The 27316-nt window shown below is 43.2% G+C and overlaps 2 protein-coding genes across 2 annotated transcripts; both read right to left on the bottom strand.

Annotated features, from left to right (window-relative positions):
* Positions 1–1193: 1193 nt before the first annotated feature.
* Positions 1194–12752, bottom strand: LOC137871073 (calmodulin-1). Its single transcript, XM_068708656.1, has 6 exons — positions 12645–12752; positions 7924–7954; positions 7022–7165; positions 3362–3468; positions 2917–3052; positions 1194–2270 (listed from the first exon to the last, which is right to left on the bottom strand). Exons 1-6 carry the CDS (start codon positions 12645–12647, stop codon positions 2242–2244), a joined length of 450 nt encoding a protein of 149 aa, XP_068564757.1. The 5' UTR covers positions 12648–12752; the 3' UTR covers positions 1194–2241.
* A 3934-nt stretch (positions 12753–16686) lies between these two features.
* On the bottom strand, positions 16687–26095 carry LOC137871072 (26S proteasome regulatory subunit 4). The gene is made up of 11 exons (XM_068708655.1): positions 26072–26095; positions 25468–25521; positions 24787–24883; positions 24382–24506; positions 23999–24184; positions 23590–23718; positions 23253–23349; positions 21302–21491; positions 19925–20076; positions 18663–18817; positions 16687–16993 (listed from the first exon to the last, which is right to left on the bottom strand). Exons 1-11 carry the CDS (start codon positions 26072–26074, stop codon positions 16859–16861), a joined length of 1323 nt encoding a protein of 440 aa, XP_068564756.1. The 5' UTR covers positions 26075–26095; the 3' UTR covers positions 16687–16858.
* Between the last annotated feature and the right edge of the window lie 1221 nt (positions 26096–27316).

Here is a 27316-nt window from a genome sequence, read left to right as displayed (position 1 = left end):
TTCATGACTATTAATTTCATGTCTTATGCAATAATTATTTTTTAAATGTTGAAGACACTGGGGCTTGAAAAAGGAGCTCTGCTATTGTCCTACTAATATAAACGTCAAGGTTTGAGCACCTGAGTAGAGCAGTCAGTCCCAGCTGTGGATCAACTTCTCTGCGGTTCCTATTGGCTCGTCTGGTGCTGCAGGGCGGGGACAGCTGAGGGCTTTAGTTTAGTTAGTTAGTTTCCTTCAAAAATGAAACAGCATGGCTGTAATAAGGGGACGATAGACATAACAGGTATTGTTACTGGCAGCATTTGGGAGGGTTTACCCTACCTACCAACTACTTCCTTCACTGAGCCTTTGTTGATGTGATTCAAATCATGACATAAATCAATCCAATGGTATCTAATCTAGAACAAATCTACAGATAATGAGTGGATGAGAAATGCAGAGACTGTTCTGCATGTTTCCCCTGAAAGCAGAACCCCTCCCCAGCTGTGTAAAAGGAATAAGGTGTGTGTATCACTCTGTACAGGGCTATGATTAAGGGAAGTGCTGGCTTCATGCTGTAGGTGGGTGGAGAGCTGTCTCGGCTATCTTTGCTTCTTTCTGAACATGGTCATATTACAGTCCAAATATAGTAAAACAATGCAGCTCTTACTTGACTTTTAAGACATTTAGGTAGTGTTGTGTTAGAGGCATAGTGGAGACCTTTTTGTGCTGTACTCAAACTGTGTGTGTGTGTGTGTGTGTGTGCTGAATAAAAGTGCACATTGCAGTAGCGTTGTGGCCTGGTTTGCCTTACTAGGACAAGCCAACATGGAGTCATCAGCAGAAGCAGGAGGGTTTATTCAAACTCCCACTTGCCTTTTCAAAAAAAAACAACAAAAAAAAACATCCCAGTTACAGCATGTTCCTGTTGCCTAGCAACCAGTCAGGTCTTGAGAGAGAAGAGAGGCGTCATAGATGTGTATGTATATCCACCGCTGAGCACCAGAGCAAACACTCTGCTGCCTCTCCCTCCCCTGTGAGGAGCTCTCTCTCTACAGCTCTCTGCCATGTAATAGGAGTCCTACAGGGACGCTGCTCTTCATCGATTCATTATTGACACGTTTGTCTTGTCGGTGGACATCATACAACACTTGTTGTTGCCATCTGGATCATTTCCACACTCAAGCTTAAAAAAAAAACGACATGAGAAATGATAAAGTTCATGGTCTTTTATTTGAAAAAAAAAAATAAAGACTAGCATGTACAACTTGGAATGAATGTAAACTGAACTCAGACGAACAGTTGCGAAGACTGGTGTGCTGACACCCCTAATAGCATGCGCTGCGAACACAGAACACCCCTCACTACGCTGCTGTCTGAGTCGAGAAACAGAAGAAGAAAAAGAAAAGTGAAGGCCAGTGATTCTCTCTTGCAAGAAAAGAGGACAGACACTCCATCTCAGCGAAAAAGAAAAAGAAAAGAAAAAGAACAGAAAGCTCACCGTAAGACTCTTTAAGTCCCCCCTCCTTTAAAAAGGGCAGGACGCACAACTACTAAGATGGCCGTCCAAATAACATAACAAAAACAAAACATGCCAAACATTTGAAAATGTATTTTTTGTACATTGTTTTTTTTCTCTTTTTATCTAGCATACAATTAAGTCCCATTCCACTTTAACGCTAGAGTCAGAACCTGGTATACTTGCTCATCTTAACAGTACAGGGTTCCTCTCCAAATACAAAAAACTGTACCAAACCAACAAGAGGACAGCTTATAGTGGAATCAGCACGCTCTGGTAGCCCGGAGGAGGGATGGGGGGGCAGGGGGTTAGTGCTCCGGTCTCAAGCTGCATGCATGAAGAACAGAAAACAGACAGAGAAAGAAGAGATGGCAGCCCAGACATTTACCACTAGCAAATGGGACTGGAAGGAGTTCGCCAAATGCTTTAGCTTTAGTCTGAAGGTAGTAGTTACAGGGTTTGTTGTTATTATTATTTTTACTTGTTAAGTACTGATGCTAAACTGATCTCCGGGGGGAGGGGACAGGATCACTAACCATCATTTTCATGCAGATATTTTTGTATATTTTTATATTTTTCCTGTGTGGACAGAAGGATATTTTATTTCAACATTCAATTATTTTCTATACAGAAACAGTATGAATAAATGAACATTTTTTTTTTCCCAAGAGGTAAGTAAAACATTTTATTTTTTTTTCCTTTTTTTTTTCTTCTAAGAGGGGACAGGACGGGGTGGGCAAGCTTCACTTTGCAGTCATCATCTGTACAAACTCTGCAGAGGGAGAGAGGACAAAAGACAACAGGGACGTCAGGGTTAGGGCTTGCCTGTGAGAGCAGTCACCTGTTAAATGCTTTATTCATTTGTTTTAATCAACCTGAGCAGGTCCAGAACACACATCCTAATTAGTGTCCCCTTTCAAAACAGCTTCCATGTTCACCTCATTGAACCCAAAATGAATATAAATAAATAAGAGAAGGCTCTCATTGTCTGTTGAGTACATATTCTCCATTGTTCCTTGGTACAATGGGAGTATAGAAGCGGGGCACTTTTCAGCCAGAACTTATGGACTGTTCATAATATATCAACAGCCTTCTAGAAAATGAGCGCAGTCCCTCGTGTAATGTTCCAAGGGAGCGACAGTAGGGGGGAGGGAGCGAGGAGTGAAAAGGCTCCCGGCTCACTGATGATAATTCAGAAGGATGGCTTTCTCCCATCTCTGTTTCAGCAGCCTCCATCTAATAACTAATATTATGTGTGGCTGGCTTGTCTGGCGGTCACCCTCAGAGAAATACACAGCTTGGAAAATGAAGTGCTCTGGTCCCCCTGTTTAATAAAAGCTTACGCCATGGCCTGGAAACTAAAGCTATTTGTGCACCGTGGCGTTTGTGTGCTTCCTTTACTGCCGTCTTTCTCTTACCTTCATAGTTGACCTGTCCATCACCGTCGATGTCTGCTTCTCTGATCATCTCGTCCACCTCCTCGTCCGTTAGCTTCTCCCCCAGGTTCGTCATGACGTGACGGAGCTCTGCGGCGCTGATGTAGCCATTTCCATCCTGGAAACATCCGGCATTGGATCAAATGTGTTTAAACCAAATAAATCCCACAGGATAACAACTTGTGGAGCGAAGAATTCACACCAGATTGATAAATGAAGAGCCATGCTGACAGGTGTTAGGCGGGCAGTAAGTTGGAAAACTTAAACTTAAGTTATTTTTGACTCATTAGGCTTATTTAAACAGATTCCCAGATGACTTGACATCTTGCTCCACATACATTAAAAAGGTCAAAATGAAGCAAAAACGTTTGCCAAGCATGGTAACGATTCTCTAATTTCCTCGTTATACTTTGAAACCTTTATTTACCTTGTCAAATACCCGGAAAGCCTCGCGGATCTCCTCCTCACTGTCTGTGTCCTTCATTTTTCTGGCCATCATGGTCAGGAACTCCGGGAAGTCAATGGTTCCATTTCCTGGAATGGGTGATCAATGAGGCACATTTTAATCAGCAAAAAATTGCTGCAATTACTTAAAAGCAAACCGGGATAAGTAGAGATAATGTAACCCAGCATTTAGATGATGAGAAGCAACAGAGAAGTATGTATTTAGTCGTCTTTTGTGGTCTCTAGTTATGACACCAGCGTTTACATCCTACAGCTTCTCTCCAGAGGCGGACCTGGCACTGCAACTTGAGACGTGAGTAATCGCAGCCCTAAAATCATATAAATATAAACCTTCCTTCCTGTGATAAACACAGCTACTGCAGGCTGAGAGGGGGGAGGGGGGGTATCTGTGTGTGTGTGTGTTCCCTTTCTTCCTCAGGGAAAGCCTGGGAAGATGTTGCATATGTTATACACTAGGCAACAGGATAGCAGGGGGACCCGTGGCCAGTCATCCATAATGCAGACATATAGTACACTGTGTAGCTCGGCCTTCAAGCAGCCTGGATAAACCTAAGGCTCATTTCCTGGTGCCTCTGTCAGAGGCTCTGGCTGGAGGGGAAGGGAGAAGGCCAAAAAGAGGTTGGGGAGCTTCAACCCAGATCTATCCTTCATGTCCACTTATATCCACCCTTAAGTCCTCATTTGTCCCCCTTTCCCTTCTACATTCTGACACTGTGTTTTGGTGGGGCTACTGGCAGCTGCTGTGCTGCGACCGGATCAATATCCATGTAACTGTTGTCAAGACAGGATTACCAGGGGATCAGACCCTCTTGACAGAGGACAGATCTATGAGGAACTCAGCAGCACACCAACTGACACCACAGGAGGGAGGATGGGACGGCTGGAGAAGGATCTAATGGTGGTGAGCTCTGCCTATATGGAGACCTGGAGATGTTGGGAGTATGCGTGGCAGTGTATTGTAATTAAAAACTGACAAAAAAAATGTCAGGGGATTGAAGAGAAGGTCAGGGACACCGAGGGCAAAGCACCCGGGAGGATTAGCCACGGGGTGGGACGGATGGGGTGGAGGGATTGTACGCAGATTAACCAATGACAGAGCACGCCTCAGCGAGCCAACAAGAGAACGGAGAACCAGAATGGATGTGTGTGTGTGTGTGTGTAACGAAAAGGGATGCAGTAATGTGATGGGGCAGATGGTGATCTCATAGCCTGGGGTAACAATCTAAGGACCTGTTATCTAACACACAGAGGCAGCCAGCAGCACCGAGGGAACACATTCTGCCACTGAGGGGTTGGGAGCCGGGTTTGGAGAAGGGCAACTGGAAAACCATCATCTGAGGGGGACAACGACTGGAGAGGCAAGGCAGCCCTCCGGCCGTATCTGCTCAACTGCACCGCAAGCTGCTACACTGGAGGAGGGAGGGATGGAGGCAAGGAGGGATGAAGATAGGGAGCAAGAGAGAGAAAATGGTGGGAGGGAAAGAGAGAGAGAGAGAGAGAGAGAAAAAAGAGAGAAAGAGGGGGAGGGAGCGAGTGGGCGGTAGAGAGGGAGATGGAGATGAGGGAGCTGTGAAGAGGAGAGAATATAAGGAGTGAACCGAGTGGGAGACGGTGCGATTACACATAAGAGGTGCTGACGCAAACTATGGAAGGCTGAGGCATCTCAGCGCTCTTCAGTGTGTGCTCATTGCGCTTCCTGCATCATAAAGCCAACTTCCATCTCTGAGAGGAGAGCGAGATGCAGCGTTGTGTAATGATGACGAGTGATGTGCTGTGACTAAAGCTAATATTTATGTCATGCAGTTATTTGATCCCTATTTAAGTCGTTCCACCTTCTATTATACGTCAGGAATATGAAATCCTGTTTCCTGTAGCAGGTGCGCTGAGCTTGTTTCAGGATCTGTGTGCTTGTGAGATCAACAGCAGCTATTCCTTCTGATACTGTAACCCACACTGTGTAGCTTTCACAATCTAATAGCCAAGAGACTAGTTCTTTTTAACAGCTCTCTGTCCGTCTGAGGCCGTCTGTCCTCTCTTCCATTCATTCTACCTCTTTGCCGTAGCCTCCTTGTTTGGTAAATAAAGCACATTTTCAATAGGCCAGCTGACATCCCATGGCTGCTGCTGTGGGTACTGGATGTGCAAAGCGCAGAGAGACCTTATGTAACCACTTTTATTTTCCATTACTAGCTTCATTGCCGTCTGACCTAGATTGCATCAGCCAAGGGAGGCAGAGGCAGAACAAGGGGATGTTAGTGATGGTGTGTGTGTGTGTGTGTGTGTGTGTGTGCTTGCTCCTGAGTGTAACAGAGGGGGAGGGGGCCCTGAGGATGGTGGGAGGACGTTTCAATGAAGGGGCAGCCGTGCTGCGGTGCGATCGATTTCTCCTGATCAATGCGGCCCCATTTACAAAATCCTATAAGCTGACAGAGCAGCCCACTTACAGCTCACATCCTCCACTCTGCCGCCCCAAGGACGGTCAGCTCAGGTGCAAACCAACTTCTACGACTCCACTCTCTTTATACGTTTTTTTTTCTTTCATTCTCTCTATCACAGCACCTTTGGGAGACTCTGCAGTGGAGGATAAAGATCTGTGTTCATGCGGTGACTAGAGGAGTCTGCCTGAATCACGGTCCTGAGCTAACACTGACAGTCTTTTGACACTTGGCCCGCTCTACTCAGAAGCACTGAAAGTACGTCCTGCACACCCAGATCTCTGACACTATGATGGAGCTGAACACTCAGTGACTAAACTGCTGACACAGAGGGACACGTCATCTGAAAGTAACACCGGCCGGACAGTTGGCCTGGACAGTTGGCTGACAGTTGGTAGAAAAGGGAGGGAGGTGGGCAACAACACCGAGATGGGGCAGTAATGGATGCTGTACTTAATCCATCATGTAACAGAGCTTTTATCACCGAAGTCATGCAACAAAATGGTTATGTGGAATTATGGTCCTATTCCTCTGAAATGAACCAAAGGACTGCAGCACCTAGCACTGAGGTGAGGTTGGTCATTACACTGATGAAAACGGGGGTGTGAGCAGGAAAGGATCAGTTGAACTGCCGATGGGAACGGAATGGCATCACCTTATTAACCTAAATATTAAAACCCTTCCTACTTTGTAAAATGTGAGTGCAATTAACAAATTAACTGCTGATTATCCATCTTTCAAATACATTTTCCCAGTAAATGTAGACACAGAGTTTGTCCTGTGACATGTTTCAACTGCCTGGATGGAAAATTTCTAACAACCCATTATGAGTTAGTCCTCCCTTCTGTTTAACTTTAAATTCCTTGATTAATATAACAATAATAAAATCTAACAAACTGGTCTGATTCATATTTATTTTATAAATCTTAAAAACAAACAAATGTAACAAGATGACAGGCCGTATTGTCAGATGCCTGATCAGAAAAATAATAGTTGACATAAATTCAGAAGGACTGCTATCACACATTAATTAATAACTGTATGTCATTTTAACCCTTTCCCTGAACTGTCTGAAAAACGTTGACTCGTGGATTGTGGGTCAGGTCTTTTAGCAGCAGCTAGTTCTCTGGGGGAATGTTTATTTCAGCGAATCCTCTCAGCCCTTAAATCCAAGTGTGTATACTGACCGTCAGCGTCCACCTCATTGATCATGTCCTGCAGCTCTGCCTCTGTGGGGTTCTGGCCCAGCGACCTCATGACGGTGCCCAGCTCTTTGGTGGTGATGGTGCCGTCGCCGTCCTTGTCGAATAAGGAGAAAGCCTCCTTGAACTCTGCCGAGGTGGAGGTAAGAGTGGGAGGTTAGCGCACCGCTGCTATGCGGTTACAGAAATGTTAGGACGCTGCAGTCAGGTTGCAAACTTTAATCAATCCCTTGTGACTAAAGTTATACTGTGTTAACTAAGTTCATGCTTGTCTGTAAATTGGCCCTCATGAGTGTGGACAGGGGTGAAGTTGTAAATGTGCTGAGCTCTGAAAACCACACAGTGATCTTATGTCAGACTGTGAGAAGACAGAAGGATGCAGAATCCTGGAAGTGATAGCAGGCTTCTAAACTACGGGCCATAAAGAGCCATCCAGGGAAGTCCAGGAAATAGTGAGCATTAGCCTTGGAGCCTTAGCACAAGCTAATTAGCCACAAAGGGGGTTTGCCTGAGAAGAAACGGTACAGCCTCCAGTTTTAGTACAAAGGCCACATAATTTATTTATCAAGAATATCAAGGTGCCTCAGTGAATGAACCTGCTCATAAGCTCACCTGGAAAAATGTCTATTTAATGTTGCCTCATGGGTTTTACTCCTGGCCCATGAAAGGCTGTAAATGCTTCTTCCTGTTCCTTCCTGTTCAGTTTGAAAAGCTAATGATCTACCAAGTCCATCAATGTTCTATTTCACACCATGTTCAAGAGTGGTGGAGGCAACCAGAGCAGCTAATAAGGGATGTCAGCTTGCTAATGTGGCAGAGGAATGTTATTGAATAACACGGTGTGTAGCCAGTGTGTATGTGAGGAAAGGAGTAAAGGAGACATCTACCTGCAATCTGCTCCTCTGTTAGTTGGTCAGCCTGTGGTTGGAAAAAAAGAAGAAGAAGAAGAAGGGGGTTACAAACATTAAAAGTTTCTCAACAAGGCAACCATTCCAAACACCAAACTGTTGCATCACTACATTCCTCGCCGTCCTCGCCGTCCCCGCCCACCGATCACCACGTGGCTCAACACTGGCCACAGTGTTCAGGAGAGCTGGGAGTGTTGGGCCATCGCCAGAGGCCTCAGCTGGAATCTGCTCTCAGGACGGCTAACTTTTACCAATGACAACAATCCCACATGAACGACTAGCCTCATTAGCTAGCACCCAATGCACCAGGGATGGGAGCGCCAATCAGTTAGAGGACTTGTTTCAATATTAATAATTTAACTTTTCCTTTAAATTTCTGATCTAAATGGCATGTTCTTCTCTGAGTAGAACTGTACCATGCTACATTGATTTGGTCCCTGTCATAGCTTAATGCTGATTGGATCCCACCTTGACTGCAGTCTGATTCTGACTGTTATAAAGTTGATACTGATGCTTAAAATCAGTAATCAGACTTGGACGTTTTAAAGCTCTGATATAGAGAGCTCTACAAAAGGCACTGCACAAGATTTTGTTCCCAGCTGAGGAGTGGCTCCATAGGATCCAGTCACACCATGTTCAAAAAGTAGGCTACACCATGGCGGTCCACACAAGAGGGACCGCTTGGGCAAAGAGATGCTGCAATGAAACGGATGAAGTGCTGCCTCCAGACCAGGAGGGGTTGTTCCAGGACATATCAGCATGGTCAGACCAACAGGAAAGAAGGCCTGCTGGGTCCCATGCCTGCTCCCTCCTCTAGCTGGGGCTCTGTGATGGCTGATAGTGACTCACACATGCTAGAAGTGGTTTTTCAGGCGAGCGTCCAAAGCCAGGCCTTTTACATAGAAAGATACAGCTTCTTTGTGAAGGAGCTACTGTTTTCAAACACACACCCTCAGCAGCAAAGTGTGAATACAAAGCTTGAGGCGCAAATAACTCCCACATGTTCCCTTCCATCCCCGCTTCATATATATATAAAAAAGATTTTCTTTAATTATTATTGTTAACAGACCACACTGGCCTGGCAGCAAAGGAACACACACAGATAAAACAAGAGTAGTCACAGATGTGCACACTAACATATATGCGTGTGTACTCTTGCAAACACAAACACACACACTGAGTTCCTCTTAATGGCATTCTTCCTCATCACCAATACTTTCCATCCCCATGTTTCCTGTGAATTAGTCAGAGTAGCCAGTTCTGCCTCAAAGCGCATTCCTCCAGCCTGTCGGTGTTTGTTCAAGCAATCTAGCCGTGGATACCGCCAAGCAAACATCCAATAACAAAACCATCCTTAAGTCCCAAATTAGAGCCTTGTAAAGTCCATGTTTGGAGGTGGAGCTTCTTTATTTTGTAAAACTGAGCCAGTAAATTGAATTTGATTGAGTTGGACTGGACAAGATTCAGCAGATGACACACTGCGAGCTGACATTTGACTTTTCAGAAACAAGAGGCCTCTCTCCACGGCTTGAGTAGCAGCAGCCACAGGATGGATTGATCCAGCCTGCTTCATGGACAACATCGGCAGCGCTCGTACAATTAGCTGACATGATTCAATGCTTTTCCTCTCCCTCCCTCCGCGCCCTCTTCCTGTCTCCAGTTCCATTTATGAGAATCGGAAATGTCAAGAGACAAAACAGCTCTGCCGACCGCTAACGCGTCGCCCGCCTTCACCAATATTCTCTTTCTCATTTGTTTTTTTTCTGATGCCATCTTTCTTCTGTCCCTCTCATCTCTTCCTGTTAATTTATCACCCCCTCTCTGTCGAGAAGTTTGCATTCCTTTCTCTCCTTAGTCACCCTCTTTGTCATGCTGAGTCGCTACTGCGTCTCTTTCTGTCCCCTGCTGTCTCTCTAAGTGGACTGGGTGTGGGGTTTGGTGACTCAGTGCTATGGATCCTCCACTGGCTTAGGCCCAAGCTGTTGGAGCCTCACGGTGCTGCTGCACCACCAGGCCCATCCCTTCCTTTTCAACTCTTTCTCTGGCACTTGGACTTCAGCCAATACTAACTCCTCCTCCTTCTCCAGACCTTATCCCCTCTGTGCGTCTCTTCTCTCTCTCTATATGTGACATACAGTTCAGAGGAAACTCCCTGTGATTCACCCTCCACAGCGCTCTATAGACGGGCTTGTTCACTGCCAGGCCTCCAGCCTGATAACAGCTTGTAGAGGTGTGTTCGGGGATCGGGGCTCTGCTGGCACCAGTGGGTCAACCACTCCCTCCGTTGCCCGGGCAGCCGGCCCCAGCAATGTGCTCCAAACAAGACTGCGGGAGGCAGGAGGCAGTTCACTGGGCCAGCGAGGATGTCATATTACCCTTGTACAAACATACTGCATCGCTCACTGTTCACACTAGCTTTAACTTGATAGGGGATGCAAAATGGTGGAAGAGAACGGCAACGATTATCTTCGTCTTTAGCGACGCTGTAGGCACTTGTTGAAAACAATTCCTGAAGAAGCTCGCTTCTCTATATTCACCGAGTGAAAGACGCACAACCAACGCACAGTCACTTCGACAGATGGGTGTGACACACACACACACACACACACACACACACACACACACACACACACACACACACACACACACACACACACGCACACACACTTCCATTCATCCTAACACAAGCACAAACACAAAGAGTGAGTGTGGCAAACACACTTCCTTTCTATGGAGCGGAGCTCCACAGAGCGCTGAACGCCTCTTCTCTTTGAGGCTTGGACAAAAGACAGTGAGGCCCCGGGCTGTGTCTGAAGGGGAGGAGGGAGAGAGGATGGGTGTAAACAACACCAGCCTCTCCACGCCCTGTGGACAGGGCCGGTCCACCATATGGCCTGGTGGTACTCCTCCGCACCGCAGAGAGCACTTAGTGGCTCCTGGACACCGGGAACATGGGACATGGCTAGGTGTTGCCGCCAAGCATATCAATTATTCATCGCAGCGGATCAGATGTCCGTCAACTTACTAAACATGCATCAGCAAACAAGAGCGTAGCAGCAATAGGATAGGGCCTTAGCATGGTCCCACTACATATTCGATACTTCCAGCTCAATGGGGGAGGCTGTTTCCACTTCAATGGCGGCATTGATGCAGACAAGAGGCTTACGCCTGTGGATTTAACTTTTCAGAGATGCTGATACGCAGGCTAACTCCATAACAATTCCACTTTACACTCCAATTACTGCACTACTGTTGCAACATGAAACTGCATTGCAGCTCGATACCATACATGGGATATTTGATCAGAGGCACAGCTTCTTGACTCCCTCGGGGGCCATTAATGATCTATCAGGCTTGATAATCAATGGATTAGTTTGAAGGCCTCTTTTCCACATGCAGGTCATTTCCACCCGGTAACCTCTCCGTGTGTGACGTAGCAGGTTTCATTAGCTGGTTGCAGATGTCAGTGTGCATGTGAGAGTGTGTCTCCAACATCTGGCTAGAATGGCGTGGTAATGTGCATGTTAATGTATTTTGCAAAGTCACTGAGGCCTATTGAAACACTGTCTTTTCTCAGAATGTAAGTTGCACCAGCATACTACATAAGCTTTTAAAATATGTAAGTATTAAAGTGGCATCATGGTCTTGTGATATTCGAATTTGGTTTGGAGAAAGTCGACTAAACTCCACAGCTGTTGATGTTTTGTGGTGGCCAGAGCAGAGAGAGCTTCACGGACTACTCTCACGGGAGCAACATTTGCATGGCATCGAAAATTTGCAAAGAGGCAACCAAATAAGCCGACATAAGACCAGCAGATAGCATAGCCCGAGATAAAACCCCCGGAGCCGCAGTCAGGGCGGAACTGCGTCTCGTGCCGTTTGTAGTAGCCTTTACACTGTAGCTATAACCGTGTAATTACAGAATATGGTCCGTTTCCGTTGCGGAACACTGACGAGATACAACAGTGTCGTTACCCATCATGGCTCGGCTCGAGCAGCAAGATGGTGCAACAGAGAAAAAGGGAAGCCATACGCAGCCAGCTCGTTCTCCTCATGGGGGGGGGGGGGGGCGGACGGCGGAAACAGAGAATAAAACCTGTATCTCTCCAACAGACGAGTTGAAACATGTCGGCTCCGATAGAGAAAATGTCCACGTATGGTTCTGCCGTGTCTCTAGCAACGTTGGGTGGGCTCAACACGCCTGCGCTCTTAAGGCGGATTGTAAAATACACCCTAACGCATTTATGGCTGTAGAATTATCCTGTAATGACCCAGAATAGCTGGCTAGTTATTCCCATGCCACTCATTCTAGTCCAAGAATTAATTCGAGTTGCACCTTGCAGCCGCGAACCAGCTACTTGACCCGACGTAGACCAATACCAAATAATGCCGTATTGCGCAGTTATGAGGAAATACGGTCCCGTTTGGAAGGTGGACATTATTTCAGTCATTAACCCACAAAGACCATAGCAGAGCTGCTTTTCACCCCATGCACTAGCTAGAACATGTCAAATGCGGTTAGCGGGCGTTTTCCGTCTCCGTACGGATAGCTCCTATTGGAATCAACGACTGAATAGCAGATATGAAACATGCAGGAACGGAAAAGCATCCATCTACACCGCGTTATTATTTGTAGGAAACAGGCTGCGCTAGAATTAAAACGCATTTCCTCACCGCACAGAATGAATGACAATACATACCATGGCGGATGGGTTGTGTGCTTGTTGGTCTGTAGAGGCAGACTAGGAGTGTGCTCGTTCCTTAGATGGAGTTCCACTGGCGGGTTAGGAGTGTGTATATTGGCCGTGGCCAGAATGGGGATTGCCTGTGTATCCCTCCGCCGCACTAGCACTGATCACTCACTTCCTTATTTCGATTTGAGGGTTGCTGCAGCGGCGCAGGCCTCCAGCAGAAGACATGAAGACAAGCCAGTCATCGGGGCATCCTCACACTCACATGAAAGTACACAACTGGAGATGCACTGGATGTTTGGAGGATTATTGTTAACACTGTCTTTTCAATGTTTACATGGTGTACATTAAGAGTGTTGCCCATAAAACATCCCTGCATATACTAAACACTGATGATCAAACCTCCACAGTTAATATGTTGCTGTGCTGAGTTTGTCACTGGCCTCCATCACCAGAAACAAGGCCAACGTCCTGTAAGGTGAACCTGAATAAGTGTTTTTAGATGAAAATACTTTTATTGACATAGATATTTGTTCTATATATTCAGCAATCACCTTTTGATATGTTTCCTTTCGAGAAGCAGTATTTTATTGTTTTTTTTAAGGTAAGCCCCTTGGGAGCTTTCAGGCCAGGTTAGATTAAGTGGCAGTAAAGCTGCAAATTAAAGTTAAACCCAAATAGTTATTGAGGCGTTACCGGTTTACATAAACACTGGAATTAACTTTGAGTGGGCAAAAAAAACTACAGCTGAACTGAGCCACCATCTTTATCATCCCATATGTAAATGTACAGGGTACATGAAGGAGTTTTGGTAATTGTCACTTACTGTATCTAGAAATATATATTTTTTTAAATCGTCTTATCTGTGAATTTCTCCCACTTTTCACATTCTGATAACCATCACAAGTCATTGTAAAATAAGGATAGTCCCCATCATGGCAAAATAAATCAACAACCAAATTCGTGGAAGACAGTGGGCATTTGTAAAAATTACAATAATCATAAATATAATTTAGACAATTAAAGCCTATGGCTTCAATATACAGTCTAGCAAGTCTAATATGTCTTAATGCAATAAAGGTCAATTCATCAATAATTGTATTGCCATGTGTAGCAATTCTGATTACCGTAATCAAACTCATAGGCTTAAAAAAAATGCAGACTGTGCCTTTAAATTGTAGCATATAATTGTCATAACTCTCAACTTCACAGGATTTAACTGAAGATCAACTTCACTTTTGAAAAATCAAATCCCCAATAACACATTAGCTACCATCCATCCATCTGGCTTCTTATTAATCCAAAAAGAGAGTTAGATTTCCCTATCCAGAGTACTAGTTTTCAAGTGCGGAAGGATACTACTAGTGTAGGAAGCAGCCCGGTTGACACTGGAGAATTTGCCGTGACGGTGTGTGATGGCGTTTCTGATTGGCCGCTGCAGACCTGCAATATTATACTCCATGTGTCGGCCGCTTTGATTGGCTACACGGGACCTGCATTGCACCAGGCTGTGGCACTTGACGGAAATATAATAAATATAAATACAGGAAACGTAAAAACCAACGCACCATCCAGTGCCGCGTTTCCAGAGATTCATCAATGCGTGTAATTGTTTGGATTTGTTTGGTCGAGACGGGTGGAAAATGCGACAGGTTTCCATTGGTGCGGGCTAAATGTTTGATAGGCTCGATATGGGAAGTGCGCAGACTTACTATTGGCTACTACAAAGTGTGGTAGGGCTACGTGGAATTAACAATGAAGCGCAGCAGGGTCGGTGCCTCCGTATTTAAGCGGCACACAACTGTGGCGCGTTGCATTTCACGACCAAAACGAGCCTGTCGTGTCATTTACTGAAGCTAACATGTCTGCCTCCTCCTCAATGACACGCATTGACTTCGGTAGGTAGAATGACTCGGCAGAATAGAGCAGAGCAGTTGGTATCGTTGTGTTGTCATAATCCTCAAACACAAGTCCTCCAGTCTCTGTGTGGTGGATCTGACACAAGCTCCACCAAGCGGACAAAGTGTAGAAGTCATGAGCGGTTGTGTCCAGAAGCCAGGTTGCAACGCGGAAGGAGGAGCCGCCAAACCCTTCAACAGACCCGGATGTGTTCTGGCCGAAACACACACACACACACACGTCTAGAATTCACTGCAATGTGTTAGTGACGGGTGGGTTGCTTTAGTGTTCCCCACTCATTGCGTAGGTTCGGTCTTTCAATGTGTTTACAAGGCTGTACGAAGGGTTGTGTGCATCACTGTCCTTAACACGAAAACTAGACCGAGACAATGGATCACAATGGAGCTGTCCCACAGTGGGCCATTCAGCAGAGTAATTATTATTCATCAGAAACTCCCTGAATAGTGTTGCTTTAAAAAAAAAAAGTGATTTTCTTATGTAACAAAATGGGAATACAATCTTAAGTTTCACTGTGCAACCCTGTTGACAAATAAAACAACCTTGAACCTTGTTTTAGTTGAATAAAACAAGAATATAATAGGGAGGAATAATCTATATTGCATTTGTAGACTGCGTATATCACTGTAGTGTGTGTGCTGCAGTACTGCTGCTTATATTACAGACAGGCCCTGTAGCTTTTATTGCATTGTTTTATGTGCATGTGTATATGCACATGTACGTCATCAATCATAGGAACCATTTTCCCGTGGAAGCCAGCAAGAGTAGCTGCTAAACTGGTAAGAGCTCATGTGGATCCACTGAAGAAAAACCAACTTCTTCATTTTCCACATTAACTTGTGGAAGGTCTCCGTGAACATTTCAGCACTTTATTTGATCATCATAAATCCATCCTATACAAATAAACTATTTTGTTGTTAATATATCCAGCACAACGTTAGGTTCCGTCACATGTTCCTCATCCCCTCGTGTATTATGGAATTTATGATCATGAAAACAAGACATCAAGTAGAGCACAATGTGACCACACAGTGAATGGACGATAATTTGGATGTGACCTTTCAGAGAATGCCAACACCATGTTCATCCCTGTGCTGTATCATCCTCCATCAGTATCTGTGAGCTCAGGGGGGGTAGGGACACCCAACCCACAGTTTGCCTTTAGCTGACAGGACAAATGCCTCATTACATCACACACCCCTCTTCTTGTAACCCTCCCAGACTCTGGCCCAACTCGCCACGCTTGATTTAAATGTTTTTTTTCTCATCCATTTGCTGAATGCGCTCCGATGTAGGAGCTGCAGTTGAAATGCGTGACTGATTTAATAAGGAGTGTTTCCGAGGAGGGGGGCTGCAGCAGTGGCTCCGTTCTCCCAGAGATGGCCCTGCCAAGCGGCTCGATGCTGCTGCATGGGGCCACTTTCTGCTGAGCACCGAGTTACACGTTGCTCCACATCAAGAAGAATTAAATCAGTGCTGCTGCTCTCCGCATGTCAAGACTGCAGCAAGGGCAGCTTAGCTGGAGGGACTTAACCGCGCTGTAATAACGTAACAGCTCATTTGAATTGAAGACGGCAAAATGAAATCACAGGCTGCACTCATCCCGCTGCCACAGATGTATGAGCATGTGCAGAAGTCATGTTTTTCCTCTCTCTATTGCTCAGGCCATTTAAACATTTAGGAGTGAAGCATCAGTGCAAAGACACGCTGCTGCTCCTGGAGGCAACGTCAGAGTAAAATGCTAGTCAGGGTGTGTTCAGTCCGTCACTCAGATTTATATATGTGCACGGTCACAAGTGTGTGGGAGTCATATGGAATACTGAAGTAATTAAGAATGTTTCTACAAATGAGCAGATTGGCAATTCTTTCAAACATTTGTCTCGCCTCTGAGCTGTCAAAACATATCTTCCTCTGAAAGTAAGTTTGCATATTGTTATGATGGATTCTGTTTGTGACACCAGGGGAGACCACACAGAGGGGAGACCACACAGAGCCTGAACTAATAGAAAAATGAATGTGATTAATGATCTTTAGACATTACAGCACAGCGATGAACTCAACATACAGGAATCTGCTGCCTCTGTACAAACAAGAAGGCTCCACAAAATAAAACAAGATGTCTAACACACCACCATCATTTTTCTGTCCTTTTATTCACGTAACGGTAACAGGAGATTGGGATAAGCCAGACATGACATGCACAAAATATATCAAAACTCTCTCTGGAGAGACAGACAAGTCACTGCTGCCTCCCGTCTTTCACACGGCGATAGATAGAAGGGTGAGAGAAACATCAAAGGTGAAGGTTAGAGGTAGAGCCCCTCCGGCGTGCCCTCCTGCTTCTTGTACAGGACGTTTTCCTTGGACTTCTTGAAATCTTCGTTGGTGACTTTCATACGGCGCTCACGAAGCGCCATGAGGCCTGCTTCTGTGCAGATGGCCTGGAGGACACAGTGAGAGGAGAGGTGAACAACAGAATGACGGCTGCAGCTAATCATTTTATTCAAGTGATTATATCATTTTGGAAATTCTAACATTTTGTTTTCAGTTAATTTTTGGACTTCAAACGGCTCTGTCGGGAATTTTTATTATTGGAAATGTTTGTTCACACAAGTCTGAAACAAATCTACGTAGAAATACAAAGATACATTCTAGGTCAGCACGCTTCAAACTAATCCATAAGTCAAAGCGATTTAGGGAACAACTAACACGTCTGTCAGTGTGTAGTGAGCTGCTTGATACAGTTATTAATAAGAGGAGCAGCTGTGTTAGAAGCTATTTAGAAGCCACTAGTCCCACTTTACCGTTTCTTTACTGTAGGGAGACGACCACGGCTCTCAACTCCTATTATATAATAATAATAATAATAATAATAATAATAATAATAATAAACTCCTCCCTGCAGGAATGTTCTCAAATTTACATTTGTTGTTGGCATTGAAATAAAATAGTCAACAATAGTGAGTTATTTAAACATTTCTGCTGTTGCCGTTCAAGAGAGACTATTTGTTTACATATGAATATAAAGCAATGTTCATTGTTTCTTATTATTTGTCTTTTTCTTTCACTAAATAACCAAAAAGAACCGATAAGAGTACCGACGAGGAACCGAACAGATGAGCAGCATGGATAAGTTCCTACCGATAGCCCTCCCTACATAAGAGACACTCGTGCTCCCAGCCCGCGGTCGCTCACATGCTGGTTTGGGTTGTAGCATAGTACATCCTGCAGCCAATGAGCTGCTGCCCGTAGAAGCCCCGCCCCTGCTGCTCTACAGAGTGCTATTCACTTGTTTATTCATATTGAACGTGTCGAGTGTCCAGCGTGCACCTAACTCCACACAGCACTCCCTTGGTGCACAGCCATAGAGGGATGGTTACTGAGATATGTGAAGGACACACCAGCATACCCACAGACACATTCATCGCTTCATAGTTACAGACATTTATCACCAATAAACTAGAAATGGCTGTAGCAGGCTTTTATTCCATTATGACAACTTGTCACAATTACATTCATTCAAAGACACAGTCAGACGAGATTTAAACTGACCACAGGACAAATAAAAGATAAAAATACTGGAAACCATTTGAGTGGAATTCTGTCAGATCCCACATGAGGGCGGCAGAGTCGAGTCAGTGAGAAGTAAAGAGTTAAATGTATAGCACATTAAGGATTCCATCTTTTTGAATGGAGGACGAAACACAATTAAATTAAAAGTGTTGATACAATAATCATTTTGAAAATCAGCCCTTGTGTCTTCCCCTCATCTTGACTCCCTGTTTCTGCTGGGTGTGAACTGGCTCGCTGCCAACACCTGTTGAACTCACAGAATCTATACATGGCTGAGGCAGAACTCATCTCCAGTCACGATGCAGCCCTTACCAAACCCATGCTGCTTCAACCACTTCTATGTTAAAACACAGTGTTCTTACAGACACTTACTCTGTGGGAGTAAAGAAAGAACACAAAAAGAAAAAACCTCACTGGAGCAATTAGCTGTAGCCATCATGCAGTGTGTACATTTTGGTTTTATTTGCCTACCCGTTATTTGAATGATCCAGCTACTGTTATCAGAGAGAAAGCCAGTCTGCAGCTGCGAGCTCTTACCTTAATGTCTGCTCCTGATAGGTCATCCTTAGCCAGGATGAGCTCATCAAGGGTGACATCATCGGCTACTGTCATGCGGCTGGTGTGGATCTGGAAGATCCTCCTCTTGGTCTTCTCATCCGGCAGAGGAAATTCGATCTTACGGTCGATTCTCCCTGAGGAGGAGAGAAGAAAACCACGTGACAAACTGGTCAATGGACTTCTATAGAGAGCCTTCTAGTCTTCAGACCACTCCTTGTCTGTACACATGACATCTATCCTGATAGAGGGATCCCTCCTCTTTCTAAGGTTTCTTCTTCTTTTCTCCCAGTGAAAAAGGTGTTTTTGGGGGAGTTTTTCCTGTACTAATGTGAGGGTCCTAGGACAGAGGATGTGTACAGATTGTAAAGCCCTCTGAGGAAAATTTGTGATTTTGGGCTACACAAAATAAACTGAACTGAATGTCATAATCCACACATTCAATCACACATTCACACACTGATGGCACAGCCATCCACAGCGATTTGGAGTTCAGTATCTTGCCACAGGACACTTGGACATGTGGACTGGAGGAGCCGGATCATCTGCTGCTGTAAACAGCTTCTTACACATTTCATTCAGTAGACTAATGCCAATAACTGTCACTCAAACTACTGGATGAATAATAATAGCAGTGCTATTGAGCAAATGTTAGTTCATCAAATATGAATCATTTTACAAAGCAGTTCAGCAAGCTCCTTTGCGATGATGATTCTGCTCACACTTTACTTTTACAGTAAAGCATTTTAAAAGCAGATCTGATCGATGATCAGCTGACCATGTGGTCAACAGTCTCTTAAGTAATCAATAAATAACTGGCATCTTAACCAAATGAATAACTGATTTTTGAAATTAGCAAGACTTTCAAAAATATCATCACAACATTAATCAAGAGGAAACTTAATTAATAAAGTCTTTTCGCCATCTTGGATTTTTTTTTTTTTCAACCAGTGAACAGAGTGTCCATATCTGGACTGAGGAGGAGTGCTATAGAGATGCCGTGTACGTCTCTGGTAGAGACCTGTCAATCACCGTGTAGCCCCGCCCTAAAGCATACTCTGCTTTATGGTCTGTTTGACTCTAAATGGACCATAATGTACTAAATGAACATCATGCTGTATTGAAGACTTAAAACTAGAGATTGAGACCATAAAGTCATGTTTACTGAGGTAATAAATCAAGAAAGAAGTAGAGTCATTTTCTCATAGACTTCTATACAACCATCCAATCAGACTCCTACTGACCAGGTCTGATGAGGGCTGGATCCAGGGTCTCTATCCGATTGGTGGCCATGATAACCTTCACGTCTCCCCGGGAGTCAAACCCATCCAACTGATTGAGCAGCTCCAGCATGGTCCTCTGGATCTCCCTCTCACCTCCAGAGTTGGAGTCATACCTACACAACACAGACAGGACATATACATTCTTCTTCAGAATTTAAAGAATCCACTTCGCTGCCCTCAGATCTACATCCTCAGAGTCCAAGTGCATCCTACTTGCAGTCCTGTTGTCATTAATCCATTTAACTGCAATGTTTGCTGCCTTTTCTATGTGAGGCCGAGCCCGGCAACACCTATAAGCTCATTTATTATGCACGTCAACATCCAACCAGGCTCCTTCATGCAAGTCAGCCAATATCCGGCCTAACAATGTTTCTGTCTGTCGCCACTGGTCCTGTAACTGTCATACCCTTTCTCAAATAACAGATAGAAAAGCTACCGCTAGTGGTGTAACGGACCACGGTTGATCCGTTATCGGTACGCAAATATGTGATCAGGAAATTATTTATGCTTTTATAGTCGCTGATCTCTGATAACGTTCCAATGTAAACAACCACTCCGTGTTTAAATCATCAGGAGAATGGAGGTTCACTTCAGTTACATGATGATGCCTTCAGGCTCTGTTCAGTGAAAATGAGTACTAGCTGAAGGTACATTAGAACGATATCATGATGTGTTCACATGTAATCTGTAAAATGTAGTTTTGATGAGAAACTTGAATAAATCCACATAAATATAAAATAGATATTAGAGATGAATTATGAGCTGTTTAACTTCCTAACACTAGCTCTAAGAAGATTATTATACATTAAAATTAATAATGACTAGATTTGTTTTAATCCATAAAAATACATTATTATACATCTATTATTGAAGTAAGTAAAAGGATAACATTTAGAATTGTTTATGCTTTACAGACTTCAGAGTGGTTGAAATGATTTTTAGTCTGGAGCCTTGTAGACCAGCTGCTATATTCAAACAACAATATGGATCATCAATGATCGGCATTTGGTATCAGCGGCCAAAAAACCATGATCAGGGATCTCTAAAAGTTATATTTGCTCCTTTTCTTTGTGCTGATCCGATCTGTGATCCGATCTTAGAGTTTTATGATCCCTTGCACCACTAGCTGCAGCATTACATCATGCCCACTTGAAAAACAAATGTCATCCTCCTGTAGTTCAATGTGGTGTTAGGTATTGCTAAAAATAAAGCTGTAATATATCAAGGCGTAAACCAGTTACCACACTTACTAATCCAACACCTCAAAGGTGTAGGTTATCACTGCTCTGCTGCTCTAAAGTTCTCAGTCTGAAATACTTTTTGGAGACGTCTGTGTACCTCTTTGTGCCGATGGCATCGATCTCATCGATGAAGACGATGGAGGGCGCGTGCTCCTCTGCTACCCTGAAGAGCTCTCGGACCAGCTTGGGCCCGTCTCCCAAGTACTTCTGGATCAGCTCTGAGCCCACGACGCGCAGGAAGGTGGCTGATGTCTGATTGGCTACGGCCTTGGCGAGCAGCGTCTTACCTGGCACATGCATAACATGACATACATTCATTCTGTGCCACATGTTCAAGTATACTTTTAGCACGAGAACACAAAAAACTACAGAGCTGTAGCACTAAGCGAGAGTGGAAAGAGACAAGTTAGTTAAGAGGATCCCGACATGAACAGCTGAGCCCTCGTTCACTCCAGGTCTATGTTCTAGTTGCATAACATCCAGGTGGATATTAGTTATCAGCAGAGTAGAAGAGCACACCAACGCTGGACTTGTGAGATATTTAAATCTATCAGTAATGAATACATTTGTATCAAAATAATCACACATTCATCTAAAAGCCGGTATTAAAAGGTCACACACACACATCACATTGTTTCGTCATAAGTGATTAGAGCCCCCAAAGAAATCAATACATGCGCTATCTGCAATACTTAATATATGTTTTATGCAATAAGGAGGGCTTTACTTCATTTTGTATTATTATTGCCTGGTTAAAAGAACTAGTGGCATCTCTTGATATCAAAGACTATAAATGTCTCAGTGCATCTATTGTGTTACCCTTGATCAAAATAAAGAGTGATATTATATATTGTATCATTTCATAAACTAGCTTCATAAAAAGGTGATAAAGGTTTACAACAATGCAGAGTGCCACCAGCAGCACTGAATAAAGCCGGGCTCAGACGACAGGGTTTAAAATTGGCTTGCATCTCACACACACACACACACACACACGAAAAGCTTTTCTAATCTCAACATGCACACACTGCAATAGTTCTAAATAATAGCGCATCACACACTAGAGGATATCATTGACATGATCGTGCCAGAGGGAGAAACACACCAATTCAAGTGATCTTATGAGAAAGCAGGTGTAAACAGAAAGCAGGCCGACATGGTGCTATGACTTGCTATAGTGATGCTTTGCAGTGAGAAAAAAACAAAAACATTAGCTGAAGGCTAAATGAGTCCAGATGAAAAATACACATTATCTATGAAAATGTTGTTCTCTTCTCAAGGACAACAACAAAACAGTCACTGACATCCACAAAGATTAAGCCTTTAAAGACGATTTATCCACTTGCCTTTGTGCAGGAATTAAACTGTATTTCTAAGCTACTCTATTTGTAACAGCAATTATGTGTAACTACACATAGTTCTATAGAAATGCACTAGGCCCTTGTATTGAAATTCACCAATCTGAAATGTCTGTATTTTCTTTGTAAATGAGATATTGATCAATCAGCAGGTTTGATTTGTATATTTGTAGAAATGACTTTTTTACAAATGGCGTACACTGTGACAAAGGTTGAGTTCACACAACTAATCACAGAGGTCCATGGCTAATTATACTGCTATAATGAAACCCCCGCTAATAAACTGTTTTTTTTGTTGTTGTTTTTTTACAGATTTTCACATTTTGAATCATTACAACTGTGTGACACTGGCTGTAGAGCCCTTTTTTTCCCCACACAGCACAGAGGCTGGTGACAGTCTCTCACCTTCCCTGCTGTGGTGCCCTTTAAAAAAGTCCCTAATGACCCAACGGGATTTGCCTGTGACATCAATCTGGGGTAAATACACCTTTATCTCTGAATTTCACTTGATTAAACCGAAAACTTGAAGGTTAGGTAGTACCACATAATAGTGAAACATTATCAGTGCTTCATAAAGGGGGTACAATGAACTGGGTGGAAGGTAAAGTAGATTCATAAAATGTTACACTTTTGCTTCCTATAACTGCCTATGAGAGCCACTGTTGGTCCCATGTTTAATGAAGCACTCACCTGTGCCAGGAGGTCCATATAGGATGACACCTTTGGGAGGCTTTATGCCCATCTCTTCATAATACTCTGGATGTGTGAGAGGCAGCTCCACTGACTCCTATTAAAAAACAGAAACTGCACCGTCAACCACAAGGAAAATATGTTATATACATAAATAATTCAACCTTCAATTTGATGTAAACAGGTCACTGTGAAAGCTACAAAAAGCATTATCCATGCTGTGGTCAATATTTGTGTTTAGAGAACTAGTAATGAAGATGGGGAGTAGAGAAATGATTTATGCTTGGAGAGAATCTGCTTTGAGATGGACGAGCCGTTCGTGTAATATTTACTGTACCTTGATCTCCTGGATCTGATTGTCCAGCCCGCCGATGTCAGCGTAGGTTTCTTGTGGGGCCTTTTCCACTTTCATCACCGTCACCAAAGGATCAGTGTCATCCATCAGCACACCAATCACAGCATGAACCTGCAAGCGCCACACAAACACAAGACAAATGTGAATGGTATTACAGTTGAAGGAGGTGGCAGAGATTATAAAAGTGTTTTGGGGAAATGGCGGATACTTGTTGACCCTAGATTGACGAATAGTAGAGCAGTGTCATAGTTAAGTTATGTAGTTAGGAAGTTAACTGTAATTATTCCATGTTACTGTCTTGAATCGTACTCTTTCAAATAAAGGTATTTTGATAAAAATTAATGTATTTCTAAAACGGTAAACTTAAATAAGGATTCTCACTAAATATCACCTTGTGGTTGAGCAGGACAGAGCAGCCTGGTTCCAGCAGATCCTTATCCACAAAGGACAGGATGCTGACATAGTGCTCTGATCCCACTGAGGTGGAAACAATGGCGTGGTTGTCATCGATGATTTCCTCCAGAGTGCCGACAGACATGGGGGTCCCCCGCAGGTCGTCCACCTTTGACCTCTCCTCCTGCAAAAGAGATAAGACTAGGATTACTATAAAAGAAAAATAGTAGGAGAAGTTAAGATTTGGTCTGTTCTATAGTTTGACCAAAGTTCAATAAATTGTATATACATAAAAAAAAAAGAACAGGATTATTGTACCTAGATTTTACCGAAATATAACAGCGCAAAAGCAAGTTAGGCAAATGTATAACAAGGGCTGACCTCCTGTTTCTCCTCCAGAGGCTTCATCTGCTCCTGGTTTCTGATGAACTCCTCCTCCATCAACAGGTAATCCTTGATCCGCTCCTGCTTCAGCAGCTTCAGACGGCATTGAGTGTGAGGGGTGACTGGAAGACAAACACAGGCCAGTACATTTAGAGTGTACATTCAAAACTGACATAAACACAAACTTTGTGATCGCTCTATCAAATTCAATCATGCCAAAATAAAGTCAGTTGATTCTATTTACAAACTCTCTACCAGCTATGTCAGGGATAAATGCTTAACAGTATTCACAGTTGTATCCAGTGAGATAAAATAGAGCTCAGCAGGAGACCTAAGAACTGAGACAGGCTACCAGACAGATAAAACACGTCTTCACAAGACTCTGCTTTTTCAGTTCCTTACCTAATGGTAGTTTACTGGCAGCATCTGGTCCCTTGGTCTTCTTCTTTCTCTTGCCAACTCTGGTGGGAATTGGAGGCTCATATTTTTTCTTCTTATCCTTCGATTGGGACAAAGTGGGATGACACATGTCAGAGAAGGTAATAAAAAGAAACCCATCATATACAGTGTTTAAATACCTTGGCACAAACATCCTTACAAGATATGGTAAATGGACTGTACTTGTATAGCGCCTTTCTAGTCTTCCGACCACTCAAAGCGCTTTAACACTACATGTCATCACTCACCCATTCACACCCATTCATACACTGATGGCAGGAGCTACCATGTAAGGTGCCACCTGCCCCTCAGGATATTCGCCTACATTTAGTACAGAAGCGTTTAATACTTTTCACCTAAGCTTTTGAATAAAGCCAGTGGTCTACACCGGACCACAGTGTTTAGCAAACAACATGTGTGGCTGGCTGGACAGATAGTAAGAAGAAAAGAAGCAACACAAAAAAAGTCTTACAATACTATATTGAGTAGATAGATATCAGGCAATTACCTTCAGTTTGACCACATATTTCAGGTCTAATTGTGATTTAAACCAACCTAATTATTAGTTAAATCATCACAAAAGAATAATATTTGGCTATCATAACAGTTTCAGACGTTAGCTAGCAGAAGCTGTGTCATTCTCACCTTGTCGTCCTTCTTGCCTCCTCCCGGACCGTGGCCTCCACTCTGGCTTTGACCCTAAAATAATATCAGACATGCGTGAATAAAGATGAGAGGAAACGCATCTATCAGTGCATTGTGACCTTCAACGATAACATTCGCTATTTCTCTTTCTAAATAGCTCATTAGCTGAGCTGTTTATAGTAAAGTTAACGTTAGCTTACTTCGCCGTTAACCATACCTGTCAGAATAGCTAAATTCAACACGCTACATTGTATTACTGGAGAGACTTCAACATTGTCATCAACGATATAACGTCGCTCACTTAGAAAAAGGGAAAAAGCTACCTTTCTAACATGAATGACTATGCTAGTTAAGTTACAGCTAGGACAACGACTATTGCCAAACGATAGAAATATTAATGTAGCTAACGTTAGCCTTCGGCTAGTAGGCTCTAACCTACTTTTAATTCCGTTGTTACATCACAAATAAGACATAAAGCCACCTGAAACAATATGGCAGCACAAATGTTAACGTTTCAAGTACTATGAGCAATGCTGTATCAACGAATAAAACGTTTAAGAAAAATAAAAATACGAGCCGCAGAGAAAACTGCTTGCTCACTTACCATTGTTACTTGTCGCACTAAAGTGACGTCAGAGGGTAAGGCAACACCAAGGGACAAAAATTAAGAGGAAAAAAAACTCCTGTGGCAGGACCTCTATATGCTGGAAGAGTCTAATGTGAAGCCACCAGATAAAGATACTTTTACAGGCCTACAACAATACTATCCAGTTCAGGTTTGAGTACCATTATAAAAAATATTGTGTGTGCATATATATATATATATATATATATTCATTAGAATAACACACTGTGTGGTTGTTTTTCTTTTAACTTTATTAAACTAATCTATCACATCTCATGTGTTGTCATGGTGAAATTTCAATTATTGCACATTGTGCGTGAGTATTTATGAAGGTAGATTTGTGTCTTTATTACGCAAACAAAAAAATATGTTTTGAAAGCAAATTTCTGCAATCAAAAATCAAGTTTGTAAGTGAAAATATATAAACTGAGAATAAATGATTTGTTAGTTTTGCTTATGAAACTATAATGTTTGGTTGCAAAACAAAAACCTTTGCTTTCAAAACGAAAAGCTACGGTTTCAAAACCAAAAGCTACGGTTTCAAAACCAAAACCAAAACGTAAAGCTACGAGTTGAGTTTGGACGTAGTGGGCGGGGCATACGCTGCTGAATGAGCCAGGAGTTTCTATTGGTGGGTTCGACTTACGTTACATGCACGCAGAAAGTGAAGCTTCATGTCAACAACACCTCATGTCGTTCTTTAAAAAAAGAGACCCTACGACACTAACAACATGAAAACAAAGTGAAGTGCTAACAGAGCAATATAATGTCAATTTACCTCCATGCCGCTCATCACAGTAACCTCTACAGTGGAAGTAGATGCCGGAATCCAAGTCGAACCCACCAATAGAAACTCCTGGCTCATTCAGCAGCGTATGCCCCGCCCACTACGTCCAAACTCAACTCGTAACTTTACGTTTTGGTTTTGGTTTTGAAACCGTAGTTTTTGGTTTTGAAACCGTAGCTTTTGGTTTTGAAACCGTAGCTTTTCGTTTTGAAACCGTATCTTTTCGTTTTGAAAGCAAAGGTTTTTGTTTTGCAACCAAAAATTATAGTTTCATAAGCAAAACTAACAAATAATTTATTCTCAGTTTATATATTTTCACTTACAAACTTGATTTTTGATTGCAGTGCGAGAAATTTGCTTTCAAAACATATTTTTTTGTTTGCGTAATAAAGACACAAATCTACCTTCATAAGTATTGGTGATTCCTGAGCAGTTAA

The sequence above is a fragment of the Cebidichthys violaceus genome, unplaced genomic scaffold (genome assembly GCF_023349555.1).
Source record: "Cebidichthys violaceus isolate CVI_PGR_0920_01 unplaced genomic scaffold, fCebVio1.0.p SCAF_14, whole genome shotgun sequence".
NCBI classification, from domain to species: Eukaryota; Metazoa; Chordata; class Actinopteri; order Perciformes; family Stichaeidae; genus Cebidichthys; species Cebidichthys violaceus.
This window is presented reverse-complemented; position numbering and strand designations above follow the sequence as displayed.